Genomic DNA, 13,296 nt, shown 5'->3' on the forward strand with positions numbered 1-13,296 from the left:
TGTGAAGTCTGCAATCCATTCCGGATGTTCTAGTTTTCGTTCCTGCACTCCTTTTTCCTTCATAAATTCTGCAATAGAGAGATTTAAATCGAAAAATCGTTCCAGGCATGCCTTTTGACATAACCAACGTACTTTACAGTAATATATGAAGTCTACGGTATATACTCTTCGTTCATTTCCATTGAAAACTGTTGCAACTGAAAGTGGAATTACAGGCGCAATTTCAGAAATTTTGCTATCCGTTCCAACACTTTGCTCAAGTGCTTCATGCCTGCAAATTTAGCACAGTGCTTCTTGATGTGCAGAGCAATGAATCCCGTCTGTTTATCGTAGTGATTTTTTGCTCTTTCATTGTCATCTAACAGTTTAAATTCTTTCTACATGGTAATATAATGTCGTTTCGTGGCAAATAAACAGCACTTGTCACTTATGCGAATTCAGAATTATCATCCTTCTCTTCCGTCATTCCCACGCATTTTAAAGGATTGTGACGATACATCGCTAGACTAGGCCTACCTCGTTTTGTGTAAACAGACACTGGACCGAGAACGACCGGGCAAAGCCGGGTGTGGGCCGTCCCGCACACGCTGCACGCTTTAAGTTTGGCATGCCGTGGCCGGCCCTAGTCTAAGTTACTAGCTTTAGAATGAGCAGGAACTTAGTCTCCATAACTCTTAACAACGTTTGTTTGGGAAAAGTGGTTACGATAGAAATTTGCTAATTATGTTGTATACGTATTTTTTATAATATCGGAGTAATTTCTACTTGGTATAAATTTGTGAGTGCTATATTGCTTATTTTATTGCATAATGCCCCTGCACGTTTAGTCACTTAGAAAGGAGACATCTAAACATAGGAAACATCTAGCCACCGCGGCATAGAGCTGTAATACTGAATGAACGTGGTATAGTTTCGGCTCAGTGTCCTTTTCAGAAAACAATCCTACATAGTTGGATATGCTAGCCTTAATTAAATTGTGAATAAGTTAGTATACACTGCTCTAGGACGTTTAAATTACTTTGCGCGGTCGACGAAATATTTACACTTTACAGTATCCCTCCTAGAGGATGCAGAGATTTCATGAGAAGAATCGATAGCTGGTCGAAAGTGTTTAAACTTAATTCGTTTGAATCGTTTAACAACATCTAAAATGAAAAGTGAAAAATCTATGAATTTGCGAAAATAGTTGGAAGCACTTCTGGACTGCTCACATGAAAATGAAACGAAAAAGTACTGATGATGTGAGATTGATGACGTTACCTCGGCCATGTTGAAGTTACATATCAGCTGTTACTGAGATTTGTAACAGTGGGGAGATGGATAAATTGTGATTGGGTTGTGACCTTGTGCTTCGTTGTCTGTGTATATAGTATAGAATCATTTTAGTGCTACAATCATGTGGAAAGTGAGGGAACTGGTGGATAAAGCGTAAGTAGTCATTAATATCAAAATTATTGTTTTGCACAAATGAATCGTGTCCTTCGACACAATGGTTATGTTTACCTAAAGATGTGTCAGCTGCTGAGTATTTTCAGATTGTAGTATAATTAGGTATCTAATGCTACTTAGAAAATATGTGAACCTAAATGTTATGTCAGAAAGGGTTTTGTACAGCCATTGACAACAGATACTTTAGTTATAGGTCGGGAATACATTCCATCACTTTGACTTTTGCTTTTACACAATCATGCGTACAATATAGGGAAGAATTTCCCCTTTCACACAGTAAGAAAGCTATTATTGCATCATTGAGAAATTTGTTTACTTTTGCATACAATATTGTTTTGTGTTGTGGTTTTCTGTTGTAACGATACACTCTTTTGGAAGATATTAAGTTATGAATGAATGCGTACTGCCTGTACTCAAACTGAACTGCCTCGTGAATAAAGAGTATACTGCTGCTAAATGGTTGTTGGTTCTAGGTTATCTGTCCAGCACTCAGTATGGTAGCCGTCTAGAACATTGTAGGCCTACTTTAATTAGTGGCTCGTTTAATTCAACAGTAGCTCCAAAGCTTTTATTTTATTTGTACACTTTAAAGCTTACATTGTAAAAATAAACCACATATTAGTCATATGTTCTAGAGCTTTTTTTCTGAAATCCGGACAGAATTATTTATTAGTGCAATTTTTTCCGATGCACCAAAGTAATATAGTGTGAAACAACAGATGTGTGTTACTATTTATATGTAGTCAGCAGACACTTTAGCTTTGAAGATAATTTGCATCTGATATAGCATTGCTATTGGTTTCTCTTGTTCTTTGTTTTATATTGATGATGATCTTCCTGTTTCTGTGTTTTCAGCACCAATGTTGTTATGAACTACACTGATATAGAAGCAAAAGTTAGAGAAGCCACAAATGATGATGCATGGGGACCGACTGGTACGTAATTTGTATACCTCTGTCCTTGTGTTTAAAAGTCTGCCATTTTGTTTGCAGAAATAAGTATTGTATTTATTTATTTTATTATTTATTAATCCTTAGGTAATTCAGAATAACAGTATTGGGCATGTCGGTTACATCACATAAATAGTCTTTTGTAAATATGTAGAAGAGTATATGTTTGCATGTCCAGGATTGCTTCACAAACTCTTCATACATTTGAGCTAAATTTGGCACAGAAACAGCAGGCATCATGATTATCAGCACTGTGAGATGTAAAAACTCTTAACTTCAGTAGGAGCGAAAACACGGACAATAACATTTTCTTCCCACCACTGACGTATAGATTGCTCTGCATGAGGGGTATGTTGTGTGGGAAGCCAAATCAATGTGCTTTGCAGGACAGCCTATACAGGGTGTTACAAAAGGGTACGGCCAAACTTTCAGGAAACATTCCTCACACACAAAGAAAGAAAAGATGTTATGTGGACATGTGTCCGGAAATGCTTACTTTCCATGTTAGAGCTCATTTTATTACTTCTCTTCAAATCACATTAATCATGGAATGGAAACACACAGCAAAAGAACGTACCAGCGTGACTTCAAACACTTTGTTACAGGAAATGTTCAAAATGTCCTCCGCTAGCGAGGATACATGCATCCACCCCCCGTCGCATGGAATCCCTGATGCGCTGATGCAGCCCTGGAAAATGGCATATTGTATCACAGCCGTCCACAATACGAGCACGAAGAGTCTCTACATTTGGTACCGGGGTTGCGTAGACAAGAGCTTCCAAATGCCCCCATAAATGAAAGTCAAGAGGGTTGAGGTCAGGAGAGCGTGGAAGCATTTGTAAACATTGCACTGACTGCAAAACCATGTTCGTGATGAACACTAACCTGTTGATGCTACGTACTGATGTGCTTGATGCTAGTACTGTAGAGCAATGAGTCGCATGTCAACACAAGCACCAAAGTCAACATTACCTTCCTTCAGTTGGGCCAACTGGAGGTGAATTGAGGAAGTACAGTACATACTGACGAAACTAAAATGAGCTCTAACATGGAAATTAAGTGTTTCCGGACGCATGTCCACATAACATCTTTTCTTTATTTGTTTGTGAGGAATGTTTTCTGAAAGTTTGGCCGTACCTTTTTGTAACACCCTGTATATTAGGGGGAAGAAACATTTTCTGGACCCTGATATGTAGGCTGCCCTGCGTGGTAGGCATGTGGTGTTGTAATAGAATAGGCCTGCTTTATCAGTCTGCTTTTGCATGGCAATCTGTATGTCAGGGGAAAGTAAATGATTTCCAAGCCCCTGATGTCAGTCTTGCCTGCTTGACAGGTGTGTTGTGAGAATGGTATTGGTCTGCTTTACTGAAATGTATTGCAGGGGCTTCACACTCCAGTGAGCTTGCTGGGTACAGATTGAGATGGGCATAGGGGAGGATGAGGGGGAAACACATTACGCTGGTGGAAGGTGTAGAAGGGTAGTGGGCAAGTGCAAGAGGTCAAGAGGAAAATAGAGGGGGAAGAGGATGAAGAGAGGGAGAAAGAGGGGAGCAGGAGATAGGCAGGTAGAGGTGGAAAATGAGGTGGGCACAGTGAGAGGGAGGTGGTGTTGTGTTCAGTATAGTGTCAAATGCCAATGCAGGGAAAGAGCTAGGAGATGAATAAAACATAAACAGGGTAAGTAATGTGTTCACGCATTAATATTTTTTATTAGAAGATTGAAATCTTATTGCGGTTACTGAGAGTTTTTGGTCAGCTTTGGAGGTAACTTAAACAACTTGGATTGGAATTAACCACATAGTGTTTATGTTCATATAGTGCAGCAGTGCTCTTACAATATCAGCAGTCCTCGCACTGCCTGTGTAACACTAACTGGAATACGTCGTTTGTCTGACTTTGTGTGATTTGTGCCATTGCTATTGAGGCTGTGCTTAAGCATTTTGTTTCCACTTAAAAAATGACATAGTTGCTAAAAGTGAGTAATTGAGGAAAACAAAATGACAGTAGATAAGTAGAAAATGATTTCCTTTCTAAAGTTGTTACAGTATAGTTACTAATAAAAATAAAAATTCGTGAATTGGTATAGCCATTATGTGTTGATTAATTTGTGATACACTCACTGCGGGCATGCATACATGAAACAGTACAACTTGGAAGAATTTGAAGAACTGCAGGTGAAATTCATGTAGGTATTCCATAGAGGGTGAAGTGATACTGATCAGAAAAATTATTACAGATTGTGTGGCCTAGCCTATGGATAATCCCAGAATTAAATGGAAACAGTTTTAACTTCCACCCGAGTTGTGAAAAAACAGATTGATAACATACTTTTGATTCTGAAGCCCTGCTGTTGCTACTCCTGATGCTAATACTAATAAAACTAAGTAGCAGATTTGACCTATTTATAGTTTTGTGGTGTTGGAGTAAATACAGTTGCGATCTGTTGATTGCGTATGTTAGCGTATAAGGCATTACTTACCTTGTATTTACAAAATTAATAAAATGTAGCCATCAGAATTACAATTGTTCCTTTAAAGGGAAGTCGATAAGCCTTAGGAGTTAAGATAGAAAAGAAGAGGCTTGTAGTGGTGAGGAATACTATTTATTGATGGTACTACAGAGGACAATCTTGGCAAACTAAAGTTAGAAAATGAACTCTTTGGATTAACTAAACCTACCAATACCACACGTCATGTGATACACATGGGGGGAGGAGAGAGAGAGAGAGAGAGAGAGAGAGAGAGAGAGAGAGAGATCGGAACACTAACAATATTTTTGTGTGTGTATATTCTTTCTTGGAATGTGGGTTGTGGAGCATACTGATCTGTAGCGTAGCCCAGGGTATGGTTTAACTTGAAAGGTGAATACTAAATCTTAGTTTTGATGACATTGATCTGTAGCAAAATGCAAGGCCTAGGTTAGGTTGAAAGGTGGCAGTTTGGTTAGAAGTAGCCAAAGAGTTCTCAAACACAGGCTTCCGTTGATTAAGACCTTATGCATAAATTGCCATATTCAAATTTGAGTCAAACATTTACATGCTACCATTCCAAAATAAAATGGAGAGCAAAACTATAGGTAGCAACAAACATACACATCAGGGTCATGGTTTAAAGCTTCTATGATCATAAAATGTGTTTTTGTTTCCTAGTGTTTGCGAAGTTGTGAAGCTTATCTTATACTCTGAATACCAGTGGTGTTATTGAAAGAAACAGAATTTGAGCTAGATTTTTATTTTCTGATTATACAAATTTTTTACAGCCAAGCATTGTGTGGAGAGCAGTATTTTTAGAAATGGTGTTTTCTTTCCAATTTTTGTTTTCCAGGTGCACTAATGCAAGAAGTGGCACAAGGTACATTCACATATGAGCAGTTCCCAGAAGTGATGTCAATGCTTTGGAAGAGAATGCTACAGGATAATAAAAAGAATTGGAGGAGAACATATAAGGTGAATATGTATTTGCTAACTTTATTGCTTAGTTAACTACTGTTTGGCCTTCAGCTATCAAGACAAATTTTCAATCTGGAACAATGTTCTTAAATTTATTCTATATTATTACACACTTAATATCGTCAAACACTTGCAAAATTCCCAGTTTTTGTAACATTGTCATAAATTGTGGCAGGGTAGCTGAGCATTCAGTTATTAGTAGTCCGTATCAATTATCTGTGTGTTTTAAAAGAATTTTAATACGAGTCAGTACTGATAAACAGAATACTTTACCACTCTCTCTCAATATTTTATATTGTGAAATATGTACCTTCCTTCATCTGTAACTTCAAAAATGATAAACATTTTCTCATAATACTGGCCACTGATCTGTTGGCAGGTGCATAATTTAATCTTCTTCTCATTAAGTAGTTGACAAATATAATTATGTATTGATGTTGGGTTGAGTCTTTGAGCCTGATTATTGGGGTTGGTGGCAAAAATGTGTTTCCACTGTAGGGACCAGTAAAAGACAAGAAAGTCTTTAACAATCCCAACATGAATTTGGGAGTGGGGCAAAAGATAAGCCCTTTGGAAAAGACTGATACTTGTATGAGACTGAGGCCTTTGGAGAACAGATTTATGACTTTGACTGTGCTACATGTACTTCATTGAACCCCATACCTAAACATCATCACTCTGCCCCCAATCCCTGTCCCTTTCTCTTCCTTTCCCTGCACTCAGTTTCCCCCTTCCCCAGCTCTGCTTTCCATCGTGGCACCTAGCCACTCTATTCCATCCCCACTACATCCTTGTTGTCTTCCACAGGCAGCAGAGCAGCTTCCCCTTAGCCACCCCATACCACCTCCTGATCCCCACCACCCAACCCACCAGATTGCTGCCCACATCGGATGCAGTTCACAGTTAGGGCCTCCCATCCCCATTTTGTGTGTGTGTGTGTGTGTGTGTGTGTGTGTGTGTGTGTGTGTAGAAATGTTATCAAATGTTGGTTTCCATAACTCTTCATATATCTTTTATGAGGGAGGGTTGGATTATTTGAAATTACAAGGAATAGAATAGGAATGCCCTAAACATTCTAGTTTAAACGCCCATTTTATATTACTTCATTCTTTCTCAGAATTTAGAAACATATTAATGCATATAGGTATCTTGTAAATAACTGTCACCAGATAGAGCTATGAATATTGCGACTATTGCTATGAACTTCCGTGAATTTCTATGTCTACAATGTGTGCTTCAAAATACTAACCACTGAAAAATCTGAGGGTGTGAACATTTTTGTATTTTTATTCCTTTTTGGCGTAAGTGACTGTCATAAGTGACAACTCTTGCATCAACTTCTTTTCAGAGTAGTTTGTGCTCCCCGAATAACTATAAATTCTAACATAATGTTCTTACTCTGGCATACCATGAGCATAGTGAAATGAAACAGAAGTACTCGGAATGTGTTGTAAGGATAACTTCGCCCGCATCTCGTGGTCGTGCGGTAGCGTTCTCGCTTCCCACGCCCGGGTTCCCGGGTTCGATTCCCGGCGGGGTCAGGGATTTTCTCTGCCTCGTGATGGCTGGGTGTTGTGTGATGTCCTTAGGTTAGTTAGGTTTAAGTAGTTCTAAGTTATAGGGGACTGATGACCATAGATGTTAAGTCCCATAGTACTCAGAGCCATTTGAACCATTTGAAGGATAACTTCCACCTGTGCAGTTCAGAAAAGCTGGTGGTGGAGGGCAGGATCCAGATGGCCCAGGTAGTGAAACAGCCGTTTAAATCAAGCGTATTATGTTCAGTTTCATGTTGTGCGAGAGGATGGTGTAATTTTTCATGGCTGTTCATCCTGGTGGACGTCTTGGAGATAGTCATACCAGTATAAAAAACTGTGCAGTGATTGAAGCAGGGCTGGTGTATGACATGGACATACCAGCTACTCTTCCTCACTCCCTCTAAATCGCTGCTTTCATTCTGACAGTTGCATTCTGGTCTGAGCTGCTACAGATGTGGATCATGTTTACATCAGATGTGTTTGCTAATGTGAATGAAAATGAATGTGTGTGTGTGTGTGTGTGTGTGTGTGTGTGTGTGTGTGTGTGTGTGTGTGTGTGTGTGCGCGCGCGCGTGTGTGTGTGTGTGTGTGTCTTCTTTCCTGAAGAAGGCTTTGGTGGAAAGCTAAATTGTGACGGTCTTTCTGTTGTGCCTGTCTGCAGTTCAGTGTGTCACCTGTACAGTTAGTAGCAATCTAGCCTTTCCTTATTTTGTTAATATTTTAACTTAGTTTCCATTGTTTGATTTTGCCATACTGAGATCTGTTAGCTTTCACGAAAATTTTCCGTTTCAATAAAAAGATACACAAATAATTATTTCTACTCCATTCTCGCCTGATGGAAGCAACTAATGAATTTATCACTTTTTAATGTATCTGGTTGGACATTTTGAGTGCTTAAGCACACCAGGCAGCTTTCCTTTCATTTGACACTTTGTGTTGTGACTCTCTTGAGTCTCACAAGTCACTGTGAATCTGTATTCTTCTATTAACAGTGTCAACAGTGTACGAAAAGGTAGATTGCTGCTTACCATATTGACAACATGCTAAGTTGGAGACAGGCACAATTAAGACATTTACATGTAAGGTTTTGGCCCGAGCTGCCGGAGTTGGTGGTCATGAGGGTGGAGCGAGGTGTGCTTGCTTGTGTGATTGAATGGTGTGTGTGTGTGTGTGTGTGTGTGTGTGTGTGTGTGTGTGTGTGTGTGTGTGTGTGTTCAGCTTTTAATTGTGCCTGTCTGCAACTTAACATGTTGTCTTTAAGCCAAGTATCAATCTGTCTTTCCATACATTGTTGATATTCCTACCTGGCTTTTAAACAAAGGTAGTTTGTTTGCAAAATATGTGACTGTGAGAGTGAATACTCTCTGTGCCTTCCACACAGGTGATTGCGCAGACTTGCTTTGGATGTTCCATTGAAAGACTGATAATCAGCTGAATATAAGCAAGCACCTATGTATGCAAACGGAACATGACTGACTGCAATTTGCTGGCACTTGCTTACAGTTAATGCTAGAGGGATACTTGTTCATTTTGAGTGCTCTGGTGTAAACCAGGCATCAAAAGAGCTGTTATCATATCTGATCTTGCTTCATGACCAAATGTATTAACATGAACAATTCTAAGTCATTGGGCCCTCAAGTGGCTCATGACTCTGCCATGAGTATGTGTGTAGTGAGCATGCCAAGCTATTGCAGCACCTACATCTTTCCTGTGCTCCACACTCTCATCTTTGACTCTCTCTCCTTGTCTTACTGACTTTCTCTAGGTGGCGTCTTCTGATGTTGATGTGGCTATTCGGTATGCTCAGCTTTCCGTTCTCAGGATACTCATTTGTTCGTCCATCACCTTCTGGCTAAAGTAATTTTTGGTCACCTTCTGGGTTTTGCCTCCATTTCTCAATCTCCCCACCCCCTAGTGTGGACTGACTTTGGAAGAACACCTAAAATAGTGCCTACTACATGAAGTGAAAGATCATCTACGCACAACACTGGCATAGGCTCTCTTATATGCACTTCAAAGCCGATGCGTTCGCCAAACCAACATGATGGGGTGCCTGGATGAGCCTGCTGACAACATAGGCGTCTGTCTTCTTGAGGTGTCAGGACTCCTGGCAATGGCCAGTGTGCCATATAACCTATGCTGTGGGTGGATGGCACCTGGGGTGAGAGCCCTTGAGAAGAGGGACAAGCCAGATGTATGGGAGCAAAACAATTTATCCACAATGTAGTATGTACTTCAACTGATGGGGATACTTTTTTTTGTGTGTGTGTGGAACATATTGAAGATGAATTTGGAGAAGTTGAGTCTTTGGGAATACACAATGGATTGACCAAAGCTGCCTCTGCTGCACAGTCTACTGCACTTCAGGCTTGTGACTGTCTGGCTGACATGCCAGTGACCATTGCTCCAGGAGAGAAGCTACAGGCTCATCTGGAATGACAAGGCATACATTTTGTCCTACATGTCCATAGGATAATCAAACAAACATAGGTGCCTCTGAAAGGCATGTCCTCCCTAAAAATGTCGGTTATGGTATACAGGTGCGACATGAAACTCTATGTCCACCCACCCATGAAATGCTTCAGATGCTTAGCTTTGATCATATGTCATCTTGTTGCACGGCAGACCCAAAATGCCATATCTGTGGATGATCACTCTCCACGGAGATAGTCCTTGTGAACAACCACCTTTGTGTGTCAATTACATTGAGCACCATCCTCCACATTTAATGGTTCTTCCAGTTTTCAAGAAAGAAAAGAAAATACATGAATATAAATCTTTTGATTGCCTGTTGTATAGTGAGACATGGAAAAAAATGTGGATACCTACATCTTGTTAATATGATGATCAAGTATGTGGAAGTCACAGCCACCATACCACTACCTAAATATTTCCAAACCTGTTCTCCCACCACCATTCTCTTTTGTGGTTCCTTTGGCACCATCTTTGGGAACATTTTCTCGCACCTGGCCAGAAGGAACAGCTCCCTGTTCCAGTACCTTCCAGTAACAGGGACGCCTCTTGGGACCCCTTTCCCCTGAAACTTGTAGATCAGGAGCCTATGCTAGCCAGTGGCTGAATAAGCTGTGGGCTGTGGTACCCAGGGCTGCCCGCTCTTCATCTGTCCCCACATTCATCGTGGATAGGCCCTTGTTATTGTCATGGTCACCAAAGGCTGAGGAGGAAGTGGAGAGTAATAGAGAGAAGGCTACTCTGGCGACACTGATTACACCAGATCCCCCTATATCATCAGATTCTGAATCAGTACACGAGGATGTGGGTCCATCCCCATCTGTGACAAACATTGATCTTGGGATGTAACTTGTCTACCTGGTGCTTTAATGCCTAACCTGGACAGCCATAATGTGATCATTCAGTGGAACTGTAATGGATTAGTTATCGCCATTCGTTGACACTCCGTGCTTACCCTGCATTCCATCAGAAACATGCTGATCATGGGAGGTGATCTGGACTGGTCTGTGCGCTGGTTCACACAGGTGTCATCAGTGACACCTCCCCCCCCCCCCCCTTTTTCTCTATTTAGCGACTTCATTATGCACCAAACCCTTTGAGGAAGTACCACTAAGCATGGTAGGGGCCTTCCACTTAACCAGCTTCATACCAACCATGATCTACATCTACATCCATGCTCCGCAAGCCACCTGATGGTGTGTGGCGGAGGGTCTATCGGTTCTCCCCTCTATTCCAGTCTCGTATTGTTCGTGGAAAGAAGGATTGTCGGTATGCTTCTGTGTGGGCTCTAATCTCTCTGATTTTATCCTCATGGTCTCTTCGCGAGATATACATAGGAGGGAGCAATATACTGCTTGACTCTTCGGTGAAGGTACATTCTCGAAACTTCAACAAAAGCCCGTACCGAGCTACTGAGCGTTTCTCCTGCAGAGTCTTCCACTGGAGTTTATCTGTCGTCTCCGTAACGCTTTCGCGATTACTAAATGATCCTGTAACGAAGCGCGCTGCTCTCTGTTGGATCTCCTCTATCTCTTCTATCAACCCTATCTCTTACGGATCCCACACTGCTGAGCAATATTCAAGCAGTGGGTGAACAAGCGTACTGTAACCTACTTCCTTTGTTTTCGGATTGCATTTCCTTAGGATTCTTCCAATGAAGCTCAGTCTGGCATCTGCTTTACCAACGATCAACTTTATATGATCATTCCATTTTAAATCACTCCTAATGCGTACTCCCAGATAATTTATGGAATTAACTGCTTCCAGTTGCTGACCTGCTATATTGTAGCTAAATGATAAGGGATCTTTCTTTCTATGTATTCGCAGCACATTACAGTTTTCTACATAGAGATTGAATTGCCATTCCCTGCACCATGCGTCAATTCGCTGCAGATCCTCCTGCATTTCAGTACAATTTTCCAATGTTACAACTTCTCGATATACCACAGCATCATCCGGTGAACTTCCGATGTCATCCACAAGATCATTTATGTATATTGTGAATAGCAACGGTCCTACGACACTCCCCTGCGGCACACCTGAAATCACTCTTACTTCGGAAGACTTCTCTCCATTGAGAATGACATGCTGTGTTCTGTTATCTAGGAACTCTTCAATCCAATCACACAATTGGTCCGATAGTCCATATGCTCTTACTTTGTTCATTAAACGACTGTGTCTCCTCAGTGATGGTACTACCAAACACGTCAGTGTTGCCCATGACACTTTTCAGCTATTGATCTCTCTCTCTCTCTCTCTCTCTCTCTCTCTCTCTCTCTCTCTCATTGGGTGCTTCGAAGACCCAACTAGCAATTCTGTGCCTTTTGCTGTTATCCTTCTCTCTTCTCTGTCAGATTGCATCAGTGGGGTTGTGCTGGACATCTCCCATGGGATCACCCACAGTGCTGGAACTGCTATTCCTCTCTTTACAGGTCCCTTCTATCGCAGGCCAGTGCTTTGGTGGACCAAAGAATTGTAGTAACAATAGCTCTGCGACGTTTCAAGCGACACCTTTGAATGAGTTCATGCTAAGTCTCCTTACCTAATTCATTATAGTGAGGAAGAAATCTGTGAGTGCTATGTCTTCTCCCTGGGAAAGAATGCCTCAGCTCCATAGTCGCAAAGATCCACAACTACAACTGATCTCTTCCATCAGAATAGTTTCTGTAATGGCACGTCAACTCTTGCTGAACGCCTCGCAACTCATTTTGCGATGGAAGCTATGAATTGAAGACATCCCCTTTTCTTCACACCCTCAGGATGACCAATTACACTGAGGTGACAAGTCGAAGGATAGTCATAGACACATACACACATGATGGTAGTATTGTGTACCCAAGGTATAAAAGGGCAGTGCATTGGCAGAGCTGTCATTTGTACTCAGGTGATTTGTATGTAAAGGTTTCCACTGTGATTATAATGGCACAACAGGAATTACCAGACTTTGAATGCGGAATAGCAGTTGCAGCTAGACGCGTAGGACGTTCCATTTAAGAAATTGTTAGGGAATTTAGTATTGCAAGATTCACATTGTCAAAAGTCTGTTGAGAATACTAAATTTCATCCATTACCTCTCACCGTGGACAACACAGTGGCTGATGGCCTTCACTTAATGACCGACAGCAGTGTCCTTTGCATAGAGTTGTCAGTGCTGCAACACTACATGAAATAACTACAGAAATCAATGTGGGGCATATGATAAATGTATCCAAACAGGATGTATTTGCTCCGGTAAATCCAGGAAGAACTTGGGAATTTTTTTATTTGGGAGAAAACCAGGGAAAACCTGGTAACTTCTTAGAATTCCAGGAGTTGTTTATTATTTTAGTCTTCAGCTACAATTTTGTAATTTTGACTGGTAAGAACTGATATTCTAACAAAGAATTTTACTGTATCCCATTACTGCACCAGTAAAATGCAAATGAGAGAATAAAACAAA

At 40.9% G+C, this 13,296-nt stretch overlaps 1 protein-coding gene across 2 annotated transcripts in view; it reads left to right on the plus strand.

Annotated features, from left to right (window-relative positions):
• The first annotated feature begins 1,084 nt into the window (after positions 1 to 1,084).
• Positions 1,085 to 13,296, plus strand: part of LOC126175160 (clathrin interactor 1) — a 201,940-nt gene continuing 189,728 nt past the window's right edge. The window contains exons 1-3 of one of the 2 annotated variants that reach the window (XM_049921744.1): positions 1,085 to 1,428; positions 2,305 to 2,384; positions 5,723 to 5,844. In XM_049921744.1, coding sequence (XP_049777701.1) covers positions 1,397 to 1,428; positions 2,305 to 2,384; positions 5,723 to 5,844 — 234 coding nt within the window. In that variant the 5' untranslated portion in view covers positions 1,085 to 1,396. The remainder of the gene's footprint in view (positions 1,429 to 2,304; positions 2,385 to 5,722; positions 5,845 to 13,296) is intronic. The other variant, XM_049921745.1, reaches the window with a different exon arrangement.

The sequence above is a fragment of the Schistocerca cancellata genome, chromosome 3 (assembly GCF_023864275.1).
Source record: "Schistocerca cancellata isolate TAMUIC-IGC-003103 chromosome 3, iqSchCanc2.1, whole genome shotgun sequence".
NCBI lineage: Eukaryota > Metazoa > Arthropoda > Insecta > Orthoptera > Acrididae > Schistocerca > Schistocerca cancellata.